Raw genomic sequence first — 25095 nt, forward strand, 5'->3', positions numbered from 1 at the left:
ATTATTTGCAGTAAATATGCTGAAAAGGAAGGAATGAAGGTAATAACTGATATGGAATCTCATTTGAAGGACAGGAAGCCGCCTGTGACATACGAGAGGTAATGGAAAGCTAAGCAAGGCAGCTACAGACAGATAAGTGCTTTTCAAGGACCAAAGAAATTTTATGTTCTCATAGTAACACTGGTCTGGGACTAAATCCCATCCCAATTCCATTAGGATTTCAGCCTGGATTAATTATTCCTTAAAGTCATGCCAGTATCAATTTAAAAACACTAGGTAACAGAAGTTATATTAAATGCCTTCTACGAAAGGATCTAAGCTCACAAGAAAAATACTTACAAGAGTAACACCTTCCTTTCCAAAGTTTTCAGCTCGTGAGTTCTTGTAGACATCCTCAAATTGTCTTCAGCTCCTCTATTGCAAGAAGATTGCGGACAGTATCTGAATCACCATTCCAGTCTTCAGCAGCCTCATTTTCCTTCACATTCTTTATCCAACATAAAATGATGGAATGCTAACAACAGCATTTGTTTTCTGCAACTGATTTCCTACTAACTGCTAATTTGCTCTTCACCCAACACTACTAGGGGTGTCAAAGTGATTTCACACAGCCATTCCATTTAGCAGTGGCCTGGCATGCATCCTTATTATGATGGTTTTTCTCTTGAGCTCTCATCTCCCTGGATGGTGAATAAATCCAGGTCCTCACTGTGGTTCTAGATATACACATAAGGCCCAGTGAGTTAATGAAATGCAGATGTAGTTCTGAAATGTCAAATGTAGTGAAGTGTAGCTGACTTCATGAGCAAGAAGCCTCAAGAAACTGTGCAGCACAACTTAATGACTGGAAACAATCTACATCAACAGGAACTCAGGGCAACAGGATGGTGTACAAAGAGAGCAACACATGTACAACTTGAGATAGGACTTGCAAGCCAGTGCAAAATTTCCTTGTCTACATTTAGTCAAACACTGAGTAGTCACATGGTATATCTTACCTCATTAATAAAAACATCTCTGGAATTGCATCCATATGGACAAGATTACTTTTGACACAAACTAATATACTACAAAGTCACAGAGCTTTCAGGAAAACTGCCTTCACAGTAATCACCATTCCTTCTGACAACATACACTGTAACACTGCTACATCATGTAAGACATTAGAAGTAAGCACAAAACAGTTTTCACATACCACTAACTTAGAAATTCCAAGGAAGTTGTTATGCTATGGTGGAATAAGCTTATAGAACTCTAGTATTTTTCATGGGTTCATATTCCTCCTTCTCCTCATTTAGACCAGAAATCCTAATCTGAATCTACTATATTCCAGCAAGGCTGGTTATCAACTCCTCTTGCAGTTGTGCCTCTCCTAGCTTCCTTTGACAGCCAACTTCTACCTTGCTGAAAATATTAGTATTCCACTTTCATCGCAAAGTAGGGAACTAATGAGACATTCCCAAATTACACTTTCATCATTCTTACACTACTGGAAAGGTTGAAAGAATGCTCTCAACATTTAACATATTCAATTCCTACCTTCAGTCACTTAACCTATTCTAAATGTGGGAACCTATGTGCTAAAATTAGGTACCTCAACCCACACTAATTCATCAAAACGTCTATGACTTCAGTCCTTATAAACAAACCCACAAACCTACTTTGCGCCATTGAGATTTGAATGAAAAGGCAAGTAAATTATCACTTCCATACATGCCATTTATATCTTCAAAAGTTCTTTAACAACACTTTTCCAAATAGTTTCTTGATGTCTTTAGCAGACCAGAAAGCCTCCCATCACTAGAATAAATATCTCACATATTTCTCATGCAAGATTAAGGATTTAGGGCTCTCTCAGTTGTCATAAAGCTAAAATAAACATGGCTTTCCTCCCACCAAAATATTTGACAAAACTGCAGTTGTGTGTAAATGTTATCAAGATTTACTATCAGACAATCTAATCAGCACAGATCTATAATGGTGCTGTTAATAAGAACTTATTAATCTTTAATAATCCTTTAGGACCTCTTTCTCTTAATTATAGAAAGAACCTAAATTAAAAGGCATTATCATCATTTTCAATGGCATCAATTATGACCCAAGTGACTCAGAGCTGCAACACAAACTCACCAGTTAAACTGAAAAAAAATACACAAAAACCAATAGTTAAAACAATAAATACAGCACCTTAAGGTACAAACCAATATTGACTTAAAAACAGAGTAAGAAATAAGACACAGAATAAAATCTCAGGTAAATACAGAGTATTACTAAAGTAAATATTAAATACACTAGTAGCTTCAACATTTTTGCTAGGAAACCTCTGCTTCTCTGCGTTTATTTCTATATATATTACTTAAGCACAATTCATAGTGTGAGTTCTGAATCCATCTATAATTTTACTACAAATCTCAAGATTTTTTAGGTACTTTCCAAATTTAATGTCCCCTTTTCAAGTTTAAGTGTCATGCACATTCTTACTCATTATAACCTGAAGGCATCACTCAGCGTAACTACAAAGACTGAAATCAAAAAGCTATTTAAAGACATATCTGAGAAAGTTTTATGTCACTGGGGGAAGTAACTGCTATTAGCACTAAGCCAGGACCACTAATATATTGAAGAAAATACCCTAATTTCAGTATTTTTCTTATTATATAGAAATCAGCTTTTAAATAAGCTTTCACAATGCAGTTTCTGAGTTTCATACATTTTCCGTGGCAAAATATCTCTTACGGTTGTTAGGTTTTGAGTTTTGTCTTTCTTCAATGGATACTTCTGGAACAGTTATGCTTTCTGATATGAAAATACTGACAAACTGGCAAATACATTAAGATCAGCAGGGCCTCCAAATGTAAGTTGGTGGTAAAGGCAAACTTATTTACCATATTAATTAAATGGTCTATTTAACATGGAATATCAATTCTCTAATCACATCTCATTTGAACTTCTTATTTCAATTAACAACCCTAAAGTCTACTACAGACCCTGCTGTTCTAGGATCATTAAGAACATTTTCATTATCTGTCAAATGAGGGAGTAAAAGGCAGAAACTGCAAGTACTCTCAGGAGTAGGCTCTACCCTACTTAAGAGATGATTAGGGAGAAAGCAGCAGTAGTTCTCATTAGTTGCTTAGCAATGAAACGTCCCCCTATGAAACAAGAAATGAACAAAGCAACGGAGGTGTTGCCATGCAAATGAGTAAATGGGTAGTCTATCATCCACTCAAGGATAATCTGTCCTTTGTTAAATTTAATCAATCCGGATTAAGACACCAATGGGTATCTTGCATAGAGAAGGTAAGAAGAATCCACAAGGGTTAAAGCAGTTGATGTCATCTACCTGGACTTGTGCAAAGCATTTAACACTGTCCCACACCACATCCTTCTCTCTAAATTGGAGAGAGATCAATTTGATGGATGGACCACTTGGTGGATAAAGAACTGGCTGGATGGCCACACACAAAGAGTTGTGGTCAATGGCTCAATGTCTGGCTGGAGACCAGTAACGAGTGGTGTCCCTCAGGGATCGGTGTTGGAACCGGTCTTGTTTAACATCTTCATCGCTGACATGGACAGTGGGATTGAGTGCGCCCTCAGCAAGTTTGCCGATGACACCAAGCTGTGTGGTCCAGTTGGAGGGAAGGGATGCCATCCAGAGGGACCTGGACATGCTTGTAAGGTGGGCTGATGCCAACCTTATGAAGTTCAACCATAACAAGTGCAAGGTCCTACACCTGGGTCGGAGCAATCCCAGGCACAGCTGCAGATTGGGCAAAGAAGAGATTCAGAGCAGCCCTGCAGAGAAGGACTTGGGGGTGCTGGTCGATGAGAAAATGAACATGAGCCAGCTGCAGTGTGCACTCGCAGCCCAGAAAGCCAACCGTATCCTGGGCTGCATCAAAAGGAGCGTGACCAGCAGGGCGAAGGAGGTGATCCTGCTCCTCTACTCTGCTCTTGTTGAGACCCCACTTGGAGTATTGTGTGCAGTTCTGGTGTCCTCAACATAAAAAGGACATGGAACTGTTGGAACAAGTCCAGAGGAGGGCCACGAGGATGATCAGGGGACTGGAGCACCTCCCGTATGAAGATAGGCTGAGAAAGTTGGGGCTGATCAGCCTGGAGAAGAGAAGGCTGCGTGGAGACCTCATAGCAGCCTTCCAGTATCTGAAGGGGGCCTATAGGGATGCTGGGGAGGGTCTCTTCCTCAGGGACTGTAGTGATAGGACAAGGGGTAACGGGTTAAAACTTAAACAGGGGAAGTTTAGATTGGATATAAGGAAGAATTTCTTCACTGGAAGGGTGGTGAGGCACTGGAATCGGTTGCCCAGGGGGATTGTGAGTGCTCCATCCCTGGCAGTGTTCAAGGCCAGGTTGGATGAAGCCTTGGGTGGGATGGTTTAGTGTGAGGTGTCCCTGCATATGGCAGGGGGGTTGGAACTTGATGATCTTAAGGTCCTTTTCCAACCCTAACTATTCTATGATTCTATGATCTACAGCCTCACTGAAGTAGCCAGGCAAAGCGCTGCTCAAGTTTACCTATAAGCATTGCACATTTTCATTGTATGTTGGTATGACAAATAGAAATACAAGGAAAAGAGTTTTAATTCAAGACAGATCAGTACTGTCATTTTTACTGTTTAACCTTACCTTTTATATCCATAGTTATGTGGATATAGTAATACCCAAGTTATAATGAATTGTTGTTAACAATTAGCCAAACTCAATATTTATAAAGACATAAATACCAATCTATAAGTTTAAGATATGGGTGGTGTTCTTGCAAGAGGTGAGCATTTAACCAATAACTGAGTTTGTCAAACAACAAGTTTTCTAAAAGTACATACACATATAAGGCCACAAACTCAAGAGAAATACAGCTGTTTACTATTGTTACTAGTGCTGTAAGCTCCAGAATGGCAGAGTTCTCAACCAGAGAAATTTGATTACTGCTGCCTTAATTTTCAGACCTAATTCCAGGTTGTTGTTCTTTCAGTCACCGATCCATTTTAACAGGTTCCTTACAGTTTCCCTGTCATTCATTTGAAAGGTTTCATTGTTTCCTGTGTTGTTTTTTCTTGTTTTGTTTTGGTGCATTGGTTTGGGGAGTTTTTTATTGTTGTTGCCTGATTTTGGTTGCATTTTTTAAACCCCTGCTCATTTCATACATACAATTTAGTTTCACAAGCAGTGTGAAACAGAAAAGAAAGAGAAAAAGGGAGTATAAAACCACCTATGAAGAAAAAAAAGCATCAGAAGTAGCAAACATCTCTTAACTACAGAGCAAGATGAAAGCAAATCCTAGATTGTGCTTTCAGATCTTACCAACAAGAACACTGTCTGCAATTTCTACAGAGGATTATTTGGTTGGGTTTTGTTGAGGGTGGAGGTTATCTGGAATAAAAACCTGAAGGAATCCTGAACTCCAGTGACTTAGCTGAAATCTGACTGTTTCTCAGTATATATTCAAAGGGAACTATACAGAATTAAAATTATAAAAATATATGACAAGTTATATATAAAATTATGCTTTGACTAGCTTATCTAAATTGTTATTCAGATTACAAAGAAGATACAGTTCCAAAACCAGTACCAATTCATAATTCAGTATTAAGACAAATCTTACCTATATATTCACAAACAAAGACTACAAAAAAAGGAGTAACAAGATCATTTATGCCCTGAACATATCCACTGGCTGGATGACGTATTGCCCAGATAAACAAAATTCTTTCGAAGATCTGAAAAAGAGTTAAAGAAACTATCAGATAATTTATCAAGTGATGAACACATTTTAAGCACAACACTTGAAAATTATACAAGGACAAATTCAACATCATAGAGCTACTAGTATAAAAACATGCATACAAAACCATAAATAAGCATCAGTATTCATAATTAACTTCCAGGGCTAAGTAAGCTTCTCAGATCTTCAAAAGGAAGCATTTTCACTGTATTAGTACATTAAAACCAACCTAGTACATAATTGATTTATAGTAGTTGCAACTAAGTAGCACTTACTCACTGAAGCTTTCCTGAAAATGTAAAATACTTCTTTCCCAAAGAGACAGAAATGTTAGATAATTTTCTCATGACTTTTCACCTCTTTGAGAGAAGTATTTTATTAATATATCATTGTATCTATTCCTAAGTAACAGAAAGAAGTACTTCACTTAGCTTAGTTTTTTTAATAACATACCCATAAAAAGAGATTCCACCATAGTTTGGCTTGTCTAGCACTGCAGTGTGAGGTTCTAGACTTCAGAAGCAAGTATACTGGTTAACAACAACAACAACAAAAAAATCTATCTGAAAAAAAATCAGGAAATATAGAAATAAGGCAACTGTCTGCCTGAGGGTATTACATAACATCACCAGCTCAACTGTAAACTGTACCTTGTCCAGGATCTGCAAAAGCTCCTAAGGCCACAACATACCTCACCATCGGAAGGACAGCATGAGAAGAGTACAGAGCAGGGAAATCACAGTTTATCTCTAACCCAGTTTAGCTCTGTGACAACCTCTATTTGTCCTCTATTTGATTCTGAACATTCTACATGTCTTAAATGCTTCAAATAAGCAGCAGAGTGAAAGCTGTTACGTGCTTTGCCCTAACTACAGGTACTCAATCAGGTATAATCTGCTGAAGCAAAAGAACATTTGCTTTTCCCTGGAAGGTCTGCCTAAGAAGCCAAAATGCAGAGGCAGCTAAGAGGAGCAAAGAGAGAAGAGCTCAAACCAAACAGTGTCAATTTTAAGATCAGGCCTCCAATACTAATAGAAAAACGAGAGACTTCTTAAGGACCCCAGGGAGATTGCATAGTTTGTTGCAAGTCCAGAAGTCAATGAATGCTCAGGCTTCAAGAAAGCCAGTAAAAGACCTGACCTCAAAGGACACAACAGGGAGAAAAAGCTGGTATTATTTCTACTCAATCTCACCTCAAGGTTTTGTTACATTAAGAAGTTGACTATTCTAATTCCATTTTAAATAAAAACTTATTCTTTAGTTTAAAAGCCCTCTTGCAGTAATTTTCAAGTACAGAAGGGTCTAGGCATATAGAACTGCATCCAGGTGCATAAGAATTCCATCACAGGCTTCCCCATGAACTAGCTGAACCTGAAACACATTTGCACTTTTTGCTTTGAAAGCAAATATCAACATCCAATCTTCTCCCACAGGCTTTCTTTTAACAACCAGCTTTCCCTAATCTCCAGGTTTTACATTTCCCTGGCATGCTGAAGATCCACAGAACAAGCGAAATGGTCAAGAACAATCAATATGAAAACTTTGGTGGGCACTGAAACACAAGAAGCCTTAGCTCGTGTTTGATCCATTCCAGCTACAATTAAGATTCAGTTTTTGTGATTTCACTTTTTGAGGCAAAGATTAGGCAGAAAGCGAGGTATTCATTTAGCAAAAGCTCCGCAAAAACCTCATTTTCATTACTTACGGTGCTTATCACTTTAGCTATAAACTCTTCTCTGTGATAGTCCTGTCACCTCATGCTTTTTAATATGTGCTGCATATTAAACTGAAAAAATACTAACCTGTGCAAACCAAGCAATAGCCAGTGGAGTTTCATCATCTATCAACAACTGTATAAAGACCCTAAGTTCTGCCATGTACTTTTACATGTACATTACATTTTACATAATTATGCCTTTATGAAATTGGTTATATCACGTTTTTGCTATTATTGAAAAACTGCAAATCAAGTTAGCTCACAGCCATCCTTCCTGCTTCTGCCAGTTGCTGTTTCAGTTTCAGTAACATTAGGTTATCAGTATTACTAGTGTTATCATCCTGTGTTTCACTTCATATAAAGGACACATTTATCATATTGAAAACACAAATAACTTTCTTGAAAACAAATATAAGATAGAAGTGACTAGAAAACCCTATTTAAGTAGCAATTATGTTATGCAGTAGGCTAGATAAAAAAAAAATCTTGGTGTGATGGGGTTACAAAATATGCACAGTGAGAAACAAACGAAAAAAAAATAAGTAATTCAGTAAGTAACAGCTACCAAAACACCCATCCTCAAAATCACAAAAACAGTGCTTTTCATCAAGGCATGCCTCAAATCAAACAATGTTCAAATTTGTACCACCAATTTTTCCTTTCCTAAGAGCCTGAAAATATACATAGTGTGCATTGCAAAATGAGCTGCCTATGGATTTCAATGCAATTTTAAAATCCAGATATGAAAACTGAGGGGATGAGGGGTGGTATTTAGTTGGGGTTTTTTTGTTTGTTTGGGTTTGTTGGGGGGGGTTATTTAATATTATTGAGCAGGAAGGATCACTCCGTGATTGGCACATCATCTTTAATATCCCCAAATGCATCTAATCAGAAATTCCACAAATACACACTAAAATAGTGTTTTCAGTTTCTTACTCATTTTCATAAAGTTTCATTTACTGTTCTGAATTGAAAAAAATGAGCACTGAAAACCTGAAAGGCAGACTGATTTAAGTTTCTATACAGCACTCATCGCTGTGATTCAAATAGGACTCATTAAAAAGGTCACTTTCCCTAAAGGTTTCCTTCTTGATTTCCAAACCCACAGTAGAAACTGGAATTAATTTTCTACTAGGAACCACTACTTCTCATGAGATGTCATTACTGATCAATTATTCTCTTTTGAATTTAACTCTCATTCATGATAACAGCAAGAACTATATATACATAAAGAGAAGAAACCATTAGCTTGACTTATTGCACCTAAACTCTAAACTTACAGCCACTAGTCTTCAAAAGAAACCTGACTGAACTATATGGGGGAAGACCTTCAACTACACTCTCTCACTTCTTGAGGGCCACACTACTTTCCTCCGACCCGGATACATAATTCCCATAAAAAACAAACACTTCAAACAGATTTTAAAAGGAAGTTATTTCTACACATAAGACTCAACAGACCTTCTTTTAAACTGAAATGTTTTATTACAGGAACCAAATTCCAGGCTCAGAGAAGAAATTAAAACAGCTTCATTAATTCTAATGAAAAGCTCTTTGGGAACAGAGGCTCAGATACCAGCAAGAACAAAAATCTTGGAATGGCAGCATTTGGAAACTGATGTCAGAAGACACTGTGAGGTTTCTACATGCATTATGCTTCTGGTCTTTTCACTAGAGTTCTTCCTCCAGCTTTGTCACCTTCAGTCTCTTTACCTTATCCTAAGTGACATTCTTCCTAGTAGTGGTATTATCATTTTACATCTCTGTAGCATCAAGAATTGCTATATAAAAAAAACAGTCATAATGCCCACAGTCTTGTTAATTGCGCCACCCTTTGAAACCTGTCTTTGACTTACACTCCGATTCCCTTCTTTATAGCTCTTGCCGTCACACTTTAAGAGGGAGTAACTGTTGCTTATCTTGGATCAGCAACACCTTCACCCTCTCTTGAAGGGAGTCAGGTCTGGGAACAATGCAAGGCCCCTGTCTGCATTGAGCCCTTGGGAGCAGAAAGGGTTTCCCTGTGATAAATGATTAGGCTGTGCTAGCATAGGGGTCCAAAAACCCAGAAAGGGAGAAGAAGAAACGAGGGAGAAGTTGGATGTTACAACCCTTCCAGCATCATTTGCACTAGTCTTTGTCAGATGACATCAAGCGAGTTAGACCCTCCTGGATCAGAGAGTGAAGGCAATGATTATATATGCATGCCTACCCCCTCAGCAGCCCACACATATAGTCAGGAGATCAGAGATCAGTGGAGCTCTAAAAACACCTAACACATGAAGACCCTGAGACCCTGTAAAGTTCAGGATACCAATGGATCACTAGAAATTAAATCAGATCTTTTCTTTATGGTTCAAATGCTTCCTAGATTTCCCATTACCCCACTTGACTGCTGCTATCCACCCTCTTCACGTTCTTATTCTTCTGTACCAACAACATCACTCACTGCCAACTAACAAAATATTATTAAAAGACACCTTTACCATTTCTTTACTATGAACTAGGGAAAAAAAAAGGTGTTAGAGAAGAAGTATGGATGACATAGGTTATGAACAGGGATTTTTCTTTCTTGGGGAAAAAGGGGTTGTTGTAGTTTCTTTTTCAACAAGAAAGCAGCAGCACTCTTGTACAACGCATGCATCACACTGATGACAAGTATTTCTACTTCATGTGGCTCAATTAGGCTTGTTAAGTGACTCAATTTATTAAACATTCAAACTAAAAAAATGCAAGTATGATCAGCAGCAAGCAGGGATACGGGGCTGTATTCAGGAGACTGAACTCAAGGAGCTGTATACATGAAATAGAATTTTTACTATTGGGAGATAATTCAATGTCACTTGCAAGGGCAACTGGAGTTTCTAAAAAGTATGGATTTAAAATATACTTATTTTATGGCAATGTTGAAGATGCACATGTATTCTTTCCTAGTGTTTCATTGGACATTTGGACAGGTTCAACAAATAACTACAAATGAAAATAATGCTAATTTTAACAAAAAAAAAAAATGCAAATGAGATGCCAGTAAATCACATTAAATGCCTATGCAACCTGAGAATTGGTGTTACCTGCAAACAGACAACTAAAACCAAAAAATACCTAATAATTTCAAGTGTTTAATGATGCCACAAAACGAGCCAGAACTGTGTGCCAGACTCAAACTTTGCTGAATAATATTTGCTATAGAAGTTCTATTGACATACTGGAAGTTACTTAGCAAGAAGTTACTTAGACACAGTATTTCTTTTTTATTTCAATTACTCCCAAGCAGTAACAGAAGTGTTTTATTCTGGGAGGATCTACTAGTTCTGAAGCTGACTGTCAGCATTTTCATTAAACCAGCCTATTTTGAGATTAACTATAGTTCAGCTATAAAAGGAAAATCTCCTTTCAACTGTGACCACTTGTAACAAATACTACACTAATATTCTTATCACATTACCATACTCTCCAATGCCCAAATAAATCCTTTAGCTCTAAGTTACTCATTCAACCAAAAAGGGATTGTAACTATCCTGTAACTAATTCAATTACTTATTATGGGATACTTTCCCCAACACACTAAGTATTTAACAAAATTACTCATTGCAAATGTTGGAAAACCTTGAGCAAATCTTCTCTGATTATCAGCATAAGTTTACTCTAACATTTCTAACTGTACTATTAAAAAAGCAGATATCCATGGTAAATACAAAGCTGTGTCCATACTAACTATTATCAAGTTTGCATGTAGTCTAAAGAAATGTATTATCTAGTCCAAGATCCTACAGATTTCTATTTCTATCTGACAATCTCATCATTTTACTAAATAACATTTTACTTCAAAATAGTCTCCAGTGAGAATATTTTGTCTGTTAGTATCATTTTAAAGCCCCTTGATTTCTCATCCAAATAATTTGTTTAAAAGGAAGGACATTAAATATATTCTTCAGAAGACATTTACCTGAAATTTCTACTTTAAACTCCTTTTTCTATTTTTTTTCAATTTTTCAGCTAATTTAGAAATAAATACACCATCTAGCAGTCATTCCTGAGGAAGTGTTTTGTACTTTTCAATCTTCCTTTAAAAAACAAGAATGCACAGATTCTTACACCAGGCAAGTTAAACAGCTTCTAGTTTTCCCTTCACTAAAACATGAGGAAGAAGAAAACCCCACGTAATTCTGGGGCTTTTTCATCTAAACTGAAAGCTACAAAACCATGATCATTGTACCTCTGAACCACAGTCATACACATTTTGAGACACAGATGATCTTCATTGGAAACCTTAAGAACAGTTTAACCTTACAACACAGGGAAGTAAAAGCCCATCCCAAGAAAGCCACCACTTTGTGTTGAAGGCAAACACATCTTTAGAATAATTTAAGAGACTACTGCTGATACAAGTAGTTCTTTCCTCTTAGAAGTATTAGAGCATTCTTCTTTCTGTAGCCCTTTCTGCATGACAAAATAGTCACTTCCAATTTCATTCATTGGCTCATTTCTAGATACAACAGTGACACTGATCTTATTTCTTTAATAGTATATTTCTTGCTGATATTGTTCCCCTTTTTGTCCCCTATTTTTCCTACTTTAATCTTTTTAATCATCCCTAGAATAGCCAAGGTAAAACACCACTGTGTAGAAAACAGACAGAAAGCAGTATTTTTATAACATTTTCTTTCAAGAAACTGTAATAGGCTATTTCTTCAAACTGATTTCTCCAACATACATGCAGGAGTGCTTCCATTAAACAAATAACTGGAAGAGCAGAAAAACAGATGAAATCTAGTTCTGCATTTAACTTCTCTATCATCTAATAACTATCCAAAGATGTTCTATATGACTCTATAATGATACTAACAGAAGCTACATGGAAGTACATTTGAAGGTCTAACTAGAACCATTAGAAAGGAGAAGGAATTGAAGAAGAAGAAATAATTGAAAGAGGATTATTCACACCATCTACACTATTTATGACCTATATACTTTACAAAGTCATCCTGGTATTCAATTACCAAACAAAATAGACCAATTTGATTAACATATTTACCATTAATTGATGTATATTTACTATAGTGGGAAAAGAGCTTAAATAGCATGCTCAGCATATAAAACTTAAGGAAGCAAAATGAAATAAGGAACACAAAACCAGTCATGCTACAAATTCACAAAAAGAGAATTTCCTAAGAGGAAAACTCTGTGATAAGAACTTTCAGACCTTGAATGATTTTGACAAATATATAGAACCATGGGGGTTATGCTCTGCATTACTTCAAAACACATTATTACCAAAATACAGACAGAAAAAAATTTAAAAAAAGGAAAAAAAAACAAACTCAAAAGCACAATGCCAAAGAAAAAAACCTGACAGATTCAATGCAAAAGATTAATGAGATGCCTTTCCTTTTACTACTCTAAATATTTACACTATTTTTAGCCTATACTTATATACCCTTATTTTTTTTAACTTTAAGCTAGTTCTGAAGTTAAAATTGCAAGTGTTGTCAAATTAATTGTTAACCAGTGCTGTTACATCAGATTCAGTAATAAACTGATAGCTACAAAAAAAAAAAAAAAAGAAATCTTTATATATCATTCTTACCTCTGTTACTTTGGGCTGAAGTCTTAGAACTTCAGGACTCATGCGTGGGATATCTATATGGATCTAATTAAACAGAAAGAAGAATACTGAAAAAGGAATCAGCCACAAACCTTTCAAAGAACCCAACAGTTAAAACATTTTCTTAATTTTACCGTATTAGCCATGATGTCATTGAATCACTTTTTTTAGAATAACATGGATTTACTGTATTTCAAAACATACAGCCACATCTTTAAGTTATTATTAATCAATGAGGCAAAATAAAGAATGAAACGCCCATATATTTTGTGTTCATATTTTAGGTTTCTTATATCACATTTTGATCATTTGGAATTATAGTCATTTTGGTAATACTTGTAACCTGGGGTATTTATGGGTAAATACAGACTACTACTGCTCTAAAGACATGTTCAGTTGATACTGTTATGGAATCATAGAACCATTTAGGTTGGAAAAGAACTTTAAGATAAGGACCAACCACTAAAAGGTTAAAATAGAGTTTAGCACCTATTTTAATGTATTTGACAATTGCCTAAGAAGAGAGCCCAAATATACAACTTTGCAAAGGAGTTTTATGCAACAGAATACTAACCTGATTATTCTGGGCTAGATACACAAGTACTTTGTATTAGTCATGCTATATACTTCTTGCCAGCAAAGATCAGACTTGAAGCTGAAAATCTCTGCTTCTTCTGTCCTAAAGAAGGCTAGGTACTATTGCTTACTCCAAACTTAGTAATACAAAATAAGTATGGAGTATTCCTTAACTTAAAGAAAAGTTATCTGCTTATCTGGGCAGGCAAGAAAGTTTGACACAGCTATACTTATTTTTATTGCACATCATAAATAGTTTCAACTTCTTAAGCATAAGCATGGAGCCAGTAAAAAACAGTCACTGTTACACTCCCTGTCCATTTTCACTCAATTCAAGGAAGGTCTGAGCAGGAGATGAAAAATTTGAAAACACTATTGTTCTTAAACAAAACAATGACAGCGCTGAACAGCAGTGCCACATGGCCTGACCAAAGCCAAGATTAAAGGAAATCCACTGTTTTGAATTTCAGACCAAAATAGTTAATATTTTTGCTTCTAAAATGTAGGGAAACAATTTGTTAGAGAGCTGTTTATCAAGTAATATTAAAGAAATAGAGAAAAACAGTGGCAAACATCAAAAATAATCTCCAAGTTGTTTAGAAGATGTCCTGTAAGTAAAAGTCACTTCAATAGGTGTTCTACCTGTCTATAGGTATCCTGGTGATTTTCATCATTTCTGGAATCATAATATTGTTCAACAAATGCAAAATACTCTTTGCGCTTTCTCTGTAAAGTGCTTTCTCTTCTGTCCACATTTGCAGGAAGATAGCCCTGAAAAAGTGAAAAGAAAAGGATATTATTCTTTGCCTTACAAAAAGCAGCACTGGTATTTGATTACGTGTGACAGGAAAGCTAATAAACTCACTCGGTGCCATGCAGTGCCACCTGGATCTGAATAATCCTTTAGGAAATCAATTTTCTAATCATCCCAACTGATACAAAAGTACAAACATCTTACTAAAATCAGCTTTTTTTTTTTTTTTTTGTTAAGGAAAAAGTTTCAAGTTTTTCCAGCTTTAAAAAGCGATTTCTCACCAAGAATTCTAAGATTATGTTTGCTTTCTGAAGACAAAAGCTTAAAACAAATAACTTCAGATAAATGCAATGCTATATGAGTTCATTTATTTCTGTATTTCTATGCAGCCAATATTAGAGCAATTTTAATAATTTTTTAACAAAATGCATATTATCTTAGATGCCTTTAAGTAAGAATGATATACATTAGCAAATATGTTTAAGTTATGATTAAATCTGTAATACAATGGAGTATTAATTCAAAAGCTTTAAAACATTCTAGCTACTTTATTTCACTGTTTCAGATGAGAAAAAAAATTATCTCAAGCTTTCATTTCATCTCAGGAGGTTATTAAGTTTCATCACAGAAAATGACTCAACAGCACCAGCGACTGGGCTCTTAGATGTAAGAGCACCAGCTGTACATTTCCTAGAGGCAATTTATAAATCCTATCTCATTTTGTGTAAAGTATGGACACACTAAGGCAGTTGTGTCAGATAATGCAACAATGTATAATCCTGCCTAAGTACAGAATATATCTGAATGGTTAATCATTGAACTCATTCGTATATATCTGAAAAAAACAACCTTCCAGAAACAAAAACAATCCATTCTAATTTTCCTCTTTTGTCAAATCTGATGGCCATTTCTGGCATCACAGCCAACTTGCCATTTAAAATAAACCAAGCAACTCAGCTTACAATTTCAGCATTTTACAAAAGGAAGTATCATGAATGCTATTAAAAGGTCAGTTAGATATAAAATACACTTACTAGAAACATCATTATTCATGTAACTGGCTACCAAAAAGATTTCTGAATATTCAGATATATTAAATGTTTTCTTGTAAGCAGCTTGATTTCAAGCAATACTGATAACCTCTAACACTGTAATAAAGAAAGCTAGTTGATATTTTACATAGATGGCAGTCCTTTAAAAATACTTTGCATACGAATCATTCTAATGATAGATGGCTTTGAAAGAGATCTGAACATACAAGACCATATAAAAAAACCCTAATAATTATATTAATCACTATTCAAGTCAAATTAAAATATTTTCACAGAATCACAGAATCCCAAGGGTTGGAAGGGACCTCAAAAGATCATCTAGTCCAACCCCCCTGCAAGAGCAGGGTAACCTACAGTACATCACACAGGAACTTGTCCAGGCGGGCCTTGAATATCTCCAGTGTAGGAGACTCCACAACCCCCCTGGGCAACCTGTTCCAGTGCTCTGTCACTCTTACAGTAAAAAAGTATTTTACCAATATTAGAAAAGTTCTCTTGCCACAATAACAGCTATCACCATACTAACGGTAACTGATAAAACAGAGAAACTAAATTTATGCAAGATTTAAGTTCCCTTAACAAAATAATCTTCATAATATCAAAAAAATTCTATAAAGAAGTACAGCATATATATTTGCACTTACACAATGAGCCATAGCCACTGTAAGTAACTAGGAAAATGCTGTGCATTTAGCTACAAAAACAACTACCTTATTCAGTCCTAAGCACTAGAAACGAAAATGGAAGTGGTAAACCCAACATACTATAATTGCTAATTACACAGTAAAATTAAACAATCCAAGTATATATGTTCCATTACTCTCCGGCATCTACCCCATTTCTATAACTTCTCTTTTGCTCAACATTTAGAGAAAAATAAGAATTACACTCCATACTAAAACAGAAATAGATTTTTGAAAGTATCTCTATATAAAGCCCTTGTAATCTAACAGGAAATCATCAGCAATCTGCTACACCACTTACATACACACAAGTCTGTGGGGCCACATAGATCTGGCCAACAGTACAGAGGGAGCTGGTGGAAGTGTTTACTGAGCCACTTTACATTATTCATCAGCAGTCTTGGCTAACTGGCTAGGTCCCAGTTGACTGGAGGTTGGCAAGTGTGACACCCATCCATAAGAAAGGATGGAAGGAGGATCAGGGGAACTACAGGCCAGTCAGTCTGACCTCGGTACCAGGGAAGGTTATAGAGCAGATCACCTTGGGTGCCTTCACACAGCATGTACAGGACAACCTGGCGATCGAGCCCCATCATCACGGGTTTATGAAAGGCAGGTCCTGCTTGACTAATCTCATCTGCATCTATGACAAGGTGACCTGTTTAGCGAACAACGGAAAAGTTGTGATGTGTCTATCCAGGCTTTAGTAAAGCCTTTGATACCGTTTCCCACAGCATTCCCCTGAAGAAAATGGCTGCTCATGCCTGGGACAATCACACTTTTCACTAGGTAGAGAACTGGCTGGATGGCCAAGCTGAATGGAGCTAAATCCAGCTGATGGCTAATCACAAGCGGTGTTTCCCATGCTCAGTATTGCAGCCACTTCTGTTTAACATCTTTATAAGTAACCTGGATGAGGGGATCAAGTGTGTTTGCAGATGACACCAAGTTGGGTGGGAATGTTGATCTGCTGGAGCATAGGAAGGCTTGAGAGAGAGAGAGATGGACAGGCTGAATTGATGGGCCAAGGCCAATTGTATGAGGTTCAGGAAGGCAAAGTGCCAGGTCCTGCACTTGGTCCATGACAACCCCATGCAATGCTACAGACTTGGAGAAGAGTGGCTGGAAAGCTGCGCAGAGGAAAAGGACCTGGGGATGTTGGTCAACAAATGGCTGAACATGAGCCAGCTTGTGCCCAGGCAGCCAACGGCATCCTGGCCTGTATCAGCAATGGCATGGCCAGCAGGACTAGGGAAGTCATTGTCCCCCTGTACTCAGCAGTGGTGAAGCACCTTGAATAGTGTGTTCAGTTTTGGGCCCCAAGAAAGACGTTTTGGCGCTGGAGCATGTCCAAAGGGCAACAAAACTGGTGAAGGGTCTAGCGAACAAGTCCTGTGAGAATGGCTGAAGGATCAATGTTTACAAATATGTAAAGGGTAGGTGTCAGGATGATGGAGCTAGGCTTTTTTCAGTGATATCCAGTGATAGGACAAGGGGCAATGGGTGTAAACTGGAACATAGGAAGTTCCACGTTAACATCAGGAAGAACTTCTTTACTGTAAGAGTGACAGAGCACTGGAACAGGTTGCCCAGGGGGGTTGTGGAGTCTCCTACACTGGAGATATTCAAGGCCCGCCTGGACAAGTTCCTGTGTGATGTACTGTAGGTTACCCTGCTCTTGCAGGGGGGTTGGACTAGATGATCTTTTTAGGTCCCTTCCAACCCTTGGGATTCTGTGATTCTGTGATTCTGTGAACTGGGGTTATTTAGCCTGGAGAGATGGAGGCTCAGAGGAGACTTTATCATTCTCTTACAACTACCTGAAAGCAGACTGCAGCGAGGTAGGGGTAGGTCACTTCTCCAAGTAACAACTGACAGGACAAGAGGAAATGGCCTCAAGTTGTACCAAAGAAAGTTTAGATTAGGCATTAGGAAAGGGTCGTCAAGCACTAGAACAGGCTGCCCAACGAAGTGGTAGAGTCATCATCCCTGGAGGTACTTATAAAACATGTAGTTGTAGCACTTACGGACATGGTTTAACTGGCAGTGTTAGGTTAACGGCTGGATTTGATCTTAAGGGTCTTCTCCAAACTAAACAATTTTATGATTCTATATTAAAACCATTTAAAAATGTTATTCCCATATACTTTAATTTCTTAGTTTAAGATGACAACAGAGTAAATACAAACCATATTACACTCCAGATACCTTAAGAGGTATTTGCTTTTGCAAAACCGTATCTTTTAGGACTTGCATCTGGTACCTTACATCACACAAGCTTAACTTTTGCCTTAAGGCTCATCCTGGCATTTAATATCCTGTCCCAGTGTTTTGTATTAAGTTAAAAATTGAATTCTGCTTCCCATTTATTTTCAACAGTTGTTTGGGTTTTTTTTCCGCTGTAGGAAATCTTAGTTCCATTAGAAATCTCCATTTGTGAGATCAGAAGTGATTGTTCGAAGGATACCAATACTTTCTCAGCAAGTCTTTTTGCTATTATTCAGTTTCAAAGACTGAAGTAATCTTTCAGTTGGACATGTCGTGTTTCCTGCCCACTTTACAAATTAGGTTTCATTTTTAAAAGTAGGAAAGACTTGCAACATATCATCAGTGAATAAATTGGTGGAGACTTTAATCCGTTTATTCATTAATTTCCTCAAAAGGATCTTGCAACCATATCTTTATTTTTGTTATTCAAAAGAAAAGTGAGCCTGAATAGTTCTGCTTGCTGTTTAGGTACAGTATACCTAACATTCTTGCTATATTTCATAGCTAAGTCATGTAAATTTTTTCTATACTGTTACCAATAGACATGCATAACATCCACAGCCCCTAAGCATTATATTGATTTTTATATGCTTTCCCTCTAAAAAAACTGTATTCGTCAAACACATGTTAATATTATTTACCTTCTATATAATAAGTATCTCAACTATTCAATTTGTTGAATCATATTCAAAAAATTCCAACTTCAATTCTGATTTTACAAAGAAGGTTATCACCTTCTGCCTTAGATACCACCAACTGTACTCAGTTCCCCAAACATGTCATAGTTTGGGCATGACTGTTACCCAGTCTTCTGAATAATGCCAAAGCAAACATGTCCAGCCTTAATTTAGTTCTAAACTGTGCTTTAGTTTCTTTGGTTTTCCAGGTTTTTTTTTTGTTTTGCAACTGATATTTAACCAAAAGAGTTTTGGGTTTTTTGTATGTTTATTTACCAAGGCACCTCATAGCATAAAAGATTATCACAGAATCACAGAACAGTTAGGGTTGGAAAGGACCTTAAGATCATCTAGTTCCAACCCCCCTGCCATGGGCAGGGACACCTCACACTAAACCATCCCACCCAAGGCTTCATCCAACCTGGCCTTGAACACTGCCAGGGATGGAGCACTCACAATCCCCCTGGGCAAACGATTTCAGTGCCTCACCACCCTTCCAGTGAAGAAATTCTTCCTTAGATCCAATCTAAACTTCCCCTGCTTAAGTTTTAACCCATTACCCCTTGTCCTGTCACTACAGTCCCTAATGAAGAGTCCCTCCCCAGCATCCCTATAGGCCCCCTTCAGACACTGGAAGGTTGCTATGTCTCCACACAGCCTTCTCTTCTCCAGGCTGACCAGCCCCAACTTCCTCAGCCTATCTTCATACGGGAGGTGCTCCAGTCCCCTGATCATCCTCGTGGCCCTCCTCTGGACTTGTTCCAGCAGTTCCATGTCCTTTTTATGTTGAGGACACCAGAACTGCACACAATACTCCAGGTGAGGTCTCACAAGAGCAGAGTAGAGGAGCAGGATCACCTGTTCGACCTGCTGGTCACACTCCTTTTGATGCAGCCCAGAATACAGTTGGCTTTCTGGGCTGCAAGTGCACACTGTCGCCTCATGTTCAGTTTCCCATCGAGCTAAATACTAAAGACTACAGAATTAGAACTAAAGAATTTTATTAAAGAACATTACTCCCTCTTACTTGGGACGTACATTAGCAGTAAGTAAACAACTAATGTGACTTAAAAATTAATTACCATTAGAAAAAAGCCTCATGGAGTTTATGGCCACAAATACCCAAAACCCTTTTTCTTCCACACTTCAGGAAAAAGATGAATCCAGCTGCTGTGTTACAATATAGAAAAGTTAATGATTCCTAAATGACTCATCTTTGGGTTTCGAAAACATATTAAATGAGGAACACTTAGTAGATAAGAAATCATGGTGAGAATTACATAAAAAAGCTGAGAACTTTCAAAATATTGCTATTTGGTGACAGGGGAAAAAAAAAAACAAGAAAAAAAAAATCACTTAATTCTTAAAGAAAAAATCCAAAAAACCTAAAGAGAGTTTCTTTGCAGAGGTATGGTCAGACAGATGAAGGTAAGAATTGAACCAGAATGGATCCTGGATTGCTTAAAATAACAGAACAAGGGAACTCTACACTTAGGAATTTCTCTAGACTGTGAATCTCAGAAATACTAAGTTAAAATCAGCTTATGGAATGAAGCTGCAGCTCACAGAAAGCCCATGCTCTTACTTGAAAGCAAGAAAGTTACTGCAGTTAGCCTATGCATAATTCCAGTTCTCTAAACCTCAGTGACAGTCCTCTGATTCAGAACTAAACCTATCTTTATGCTTTAGCTTACTGTATTTCAAAATAAATTTTGAGTTAGCCACATTAATTTTTTATACTTTGAGTGTTTGCAAAGAGGCATCCTAAAATTTCAAGGAAAAAAATAAGGCAAAAAATGTTTATTACCAAATTCTCGGTTAACTTTGGAAACACAACAAAAATAAATTGTACAGTGTAAGTTTAATTTCAGTTACAGCAGGATATTTGAATATCCACCATTAAGAAGCTGCATCTGCATTTAGCATTAGAAGGAACTAAGCTGCAAATTTAGTAGAACTCATCAGCAAGAGAGACTCTTTCAGTCATTGGAAATCAGTGTCAATCTGAAGTAAATACTTTGCATTCCCCGCTGAATTATTCTATAAAAAGCAAAGCTATTTAAGTCTACTCTCTGAAAAATTCAATAGTGTTAAACTGTTGTGTGTATAACTCAGAATTTTAAACAGTTCTTAAATGCATAAAGACTTGCTGAGAAAGTGTCTTTCATAGCCTCTGGAGAGTAGACAGCAGCAGATTTCTGCTTCTTTTTAATACAAACATCTTCACAAGTTCTTCTCCCAACCACAGGCAGACAAACAACTGCTAAAACACACAACTGTTTGCCATCTGAAGTATCATAGCTGAAAAGATTGACATGAAAAATACTCCTCTGAGGAATACATTGTATTTTTGCAGAAGAACATTTTTAAATACAGTGTAAACACTGAGATTAAAAAAAAAATAAACTAAAATTGAGTTCCGTAACACCAAACCCAGTGAATCCCAGATTCCTGCAAGCTTGTCTCTGATGCCCAACTGCAACACTTGTGTGCTGTGTGATATTTCAGTCAACCCACTCCCAAAGCTACTGCCATTGTAAAATCGTGTGACCACTGGGCAAAGTTCAGTGAGCTCAGCCAGCCAAAACCTCATACTACAAAAAAGTGATTAGTTTTTTAATTAGTTGTCTCCCTGAACTGACTCACAGGTCTGACATTGGGACAGCCAGTGCCACAATATAACTGACCGCTGTGGTTCGGATTTGTTTGTCTTAAACCACTACAGAAAAATCAGCTAGAAACCTCATAAAATCCTATCACAGATTTTCCTTAGTACACTGTTAATCTTTTCTTAAAGTTACTTTAATGTGAAGTCAGAATGAAGCCTTTCACAGGACACCAATAGGCTTTATTTCCTCTACTGTATGCCTATTTTCAAGAAAACTGTAAGCAAGTACTTGTATTTGAACTCTTCACCATTCCATCAAAATTGGTTGAGAGAGGCCACTGTTACCACCTAAGCCTCTCTCTCATATAAAGCCACTTTGAAAAATAAAGATGTACAGCTGACATGATCTACTGCTACCTCTCATTCCCCTCCTTTCAGTTTGACAAATTAATCTTGAAATCAAGTAAAAGAACAAAACTTTCATTACAATTCAGCAACAGGACACAGTGTTTTCAAGTATCACTGATGCATTACAACTCAAGCAAAATTATTTGCAATGCTTGAAAAAAATAAAAAAGAACAAACCAAAGCAACAAAAACTATTACTACTAAATGCAAAGGAAGAAGGAAAAATAAAAATAACTAAACAAACCAAAACCAAACAACTTACTGAAAGAAGCTTCCATGCAATTGGACGAACCCGTTTGGGAATGCCAGACCAACTCAATTTCCGTAATTCTTCTATTAAAAGAGAAGTATTTCATGAGAACTAAGGAAATGACTATCAATTATTATACACAGATACATTCAAATTAGCTCAAAGTTGTTTACAACAATGATCATGTCCTCGTATAAAATCTAATGAAATCAGAATTATGTGGCAATTCTAATGAATTAATAAAATACTGAAGAATTACTATCTCTAGGGATACTATAATAGGTACTGAGTGTGATAAGGTAACTTTCTGAAGCATTTCTCAACATTACTTTTCAGTACACATGCATTATATTAACATGCAAGATAACCTCAGTCTTATTGTATGATATGTTTACACAGATCCTAATTAAAAATGAGATTTGCAGTTACAGAAATAGAATGATACTTGGTCTGAATGCTGGAATTTAATCCTATGCCATATTTTCATTCTTCATGTAGTACTCCTTTCTTTTGTCAGATACCAAGCCAGCTAAACCTATCTGTGGCAATTTGCACATTTTTTGTGAGAACTGTTTAACACAGAAAAATCAGAGAGAATTCATATGCATATAACAGTGTCCCTTAGAAACAGTATTTTTATGAGATATCTACTTGTAGCTCTTTCTCTTCTTACTCCAAGTCGAAATTACAGGTTAATACTGCACAAGTTCAAAACACCAACATGATCAGGAATACAGCACAAAATTCTACATTTTACCTTGTATACACTTATTCCAATTAATTATATATTTGAATTAACTATGTATATTCTAGCAAATTTGGTCTCTATCATATGCCTATGTTTTGCAAATTCTACACTCCAACAAGGCATTTAAAAGCATTTTGTCTATTACCCCAAGAAAACAAAGCACAGAAGAAAGTAATTAGAGCAAGAACTTCCTGAGTGAATATGATGACTAACTTTGGCCATTTATAAATGAATATTGCCTTTATTTTTTGACTCTTATAGGCAATGTCCATCATCATAATCTTACTCCCACCCTCCTTCTATTACTCTGAAAGAAATATGGATCTATAATACAAAGAAATGTAAAATATCATGTTAGGTGTGGTATGTTACCATAAAGCAAGTTATTTCTAGGGACACATATAACTATTTTTAACCAGGAATGAAAACACAGTCCACTGAAACCAGTGCAATATTTAAAACAAATATAATATATTCCAAGACAAAAGAAACTGATTTTAAAAGTGTACCAAGGCTAAATAGTTAGTAATAATAATCATCATCATCAATTAGCAATTCAAGTTTTTCAAAAGCATCAACTAAAGCAAACAGAAAGCTCCAGTAACCTGGATTTTGCAATATTAAGTTACCAAAATCCAAGCAAAAAAGCGACCAGATGCTGCACTGGGACCAAAACAGAGCAGAAAATCAGAACAGCAGAGAAAAAGAACACATACTAAGAAAGATGTTAAACGGTCACCACATCGGTGAATGCATCTACCACAAGTCTTGAATCTCGTCTAAAGAAAAAGGATTACTTTCTTGTAACATCAATGACACTGTTTGCTGCCTCTAAGCTTTAAAACACTATTGTATTTGACAAAAATAATTTTCATTAACAGAAGCTCTTCTTCAACATTTCAAACCCTTGAGTAAGTCAAAATATACCGGCACAGAGGAAAAAAAGTAAAAAAAAAAAAAAAAAATTTAACATGTTTTTGGCTTGAAGTCATGGTTTGTTCTGTAGTTTTGTTTATAAACAAACTCATTTATTTCTTGACTACAGAAGAAGAAATACAAAGACATCAAGATGACACCCTGTCAAAGGGAGAGTACATAAATAAGTCAAGGTTATTCCCTACCACTACAGGTTACATTTAGGCATGTATTTCTGTGCAAGTGTACCAAAACAGCAGAATACATAACTATTTAGGAATATCATACTGAGTATGACCAAAGATAAATTCAGTCATATACCTTGGGCAAGCCAAAGACTACAATAATTGCCGAGGTGAGTAGCTCGAGAGAGGACGCCTTTAACACCAGAGCAGGGGAAGAGATCAGCATCCAGGAGCCTCAACTCAGAGCGGCCAGAGCTACCGAAGGAACCCCAAGTCCTCGACAGGACCTGCCCAGGAGCCGGCAGCTCCGCGGACGCGAGCAGGGACTCACAGGGAGCGGAGCCAGGAGCAGCGGCACCAGCCCTGAGTGGGTAAAAACCTGCCCCAGGGAGTGCGGTGAGGCAGTTTGCGCGGGCAGGCAAGGGGGATGGTGAGCACCCGTCATATGGCCAGGGCTCGGTCTGGGAGCTCTGCTCTGGCTGCCCCGGCGGTGGCAGCGTAGGCACCCAGACAGAGCCGATGACAGGGGAGGCTGCAGGGCAGAGCTCGGAGTGTAGAGAGTGCCTGCACTGGTCTGGTGAGGGAAAGGCGCACGATGGGCAGGGCTGCACTCGGTGCTCCGTGGTGGAGGTCCTCCTGCAGCAGGGGCTGAGCTGTGGGATGCTATTAGTGGGCTTCAAGATGTCAGGGTAGCTGAGAGGAAGCAAGGCTGCTTGCTCCAGGCCCATACTGTGCAGGGGCCTCAAGCTTCCCCTCCAGCTCATGAAGGAAAGAAGGCGGCCACCAACCCGGGAAGCTGGGAATTAGTGACAAAGCAAAACAGCAAAAGAAGGAGGAAAAGGACAATTAAAGGGAAGGGGCTTCCTCCTAAATCTGTTGTCCCCACGCAGAACCGCTTTGCTG

General features: G+C 37.3%; 1 protein-coding gene across 2 annotated transcripts in view; it reads right to left on the reverse strand.

The window, feature by feature from the left end:
* Positions 1-25095, reverse strand: part of TBC1D22A (TBC1 domain family member 22A) — a 181131-nt gene that overhangs the window by 128578 nt on the left and 27458 nt on the right. For both annotated transcript variants that reach the window (XM_065665352.1, XM_065665351.1), the window contains exons 5-8: positions 22357-22427; positions 14287-14415; positions 13051-13113; positions 5627-5741 (exon numbers count right to left, since the gene is read on the reverse strand). In XM_065665352.1, the coding sequence (XP_065521424.1) occupies positions 5627-5741; positions 13051-13113; positions 14287-14415; positions 22357-22427 (378 nt within the window). The remainder of the gene's footprint in view (positions 1-5626; positions 5742-13050; positions 13114-14286; positions 14416-22356; positions 22428-25095) is intronic.

Source organism: Lathamus discolor, chromosome 1 (genome assembly GCF_037157495.1).
Source record: "Lathamus discolor isolate bLatDis1 chromosome 1, bLatDis1.hap1, whole genome shotgun sequence".
Lineage (NCBI taxonomy): Eukaryota > Metazoa > Chordata > Aves > Psittaciformes > Psittacidae > Lathamus > Lathamus discolor.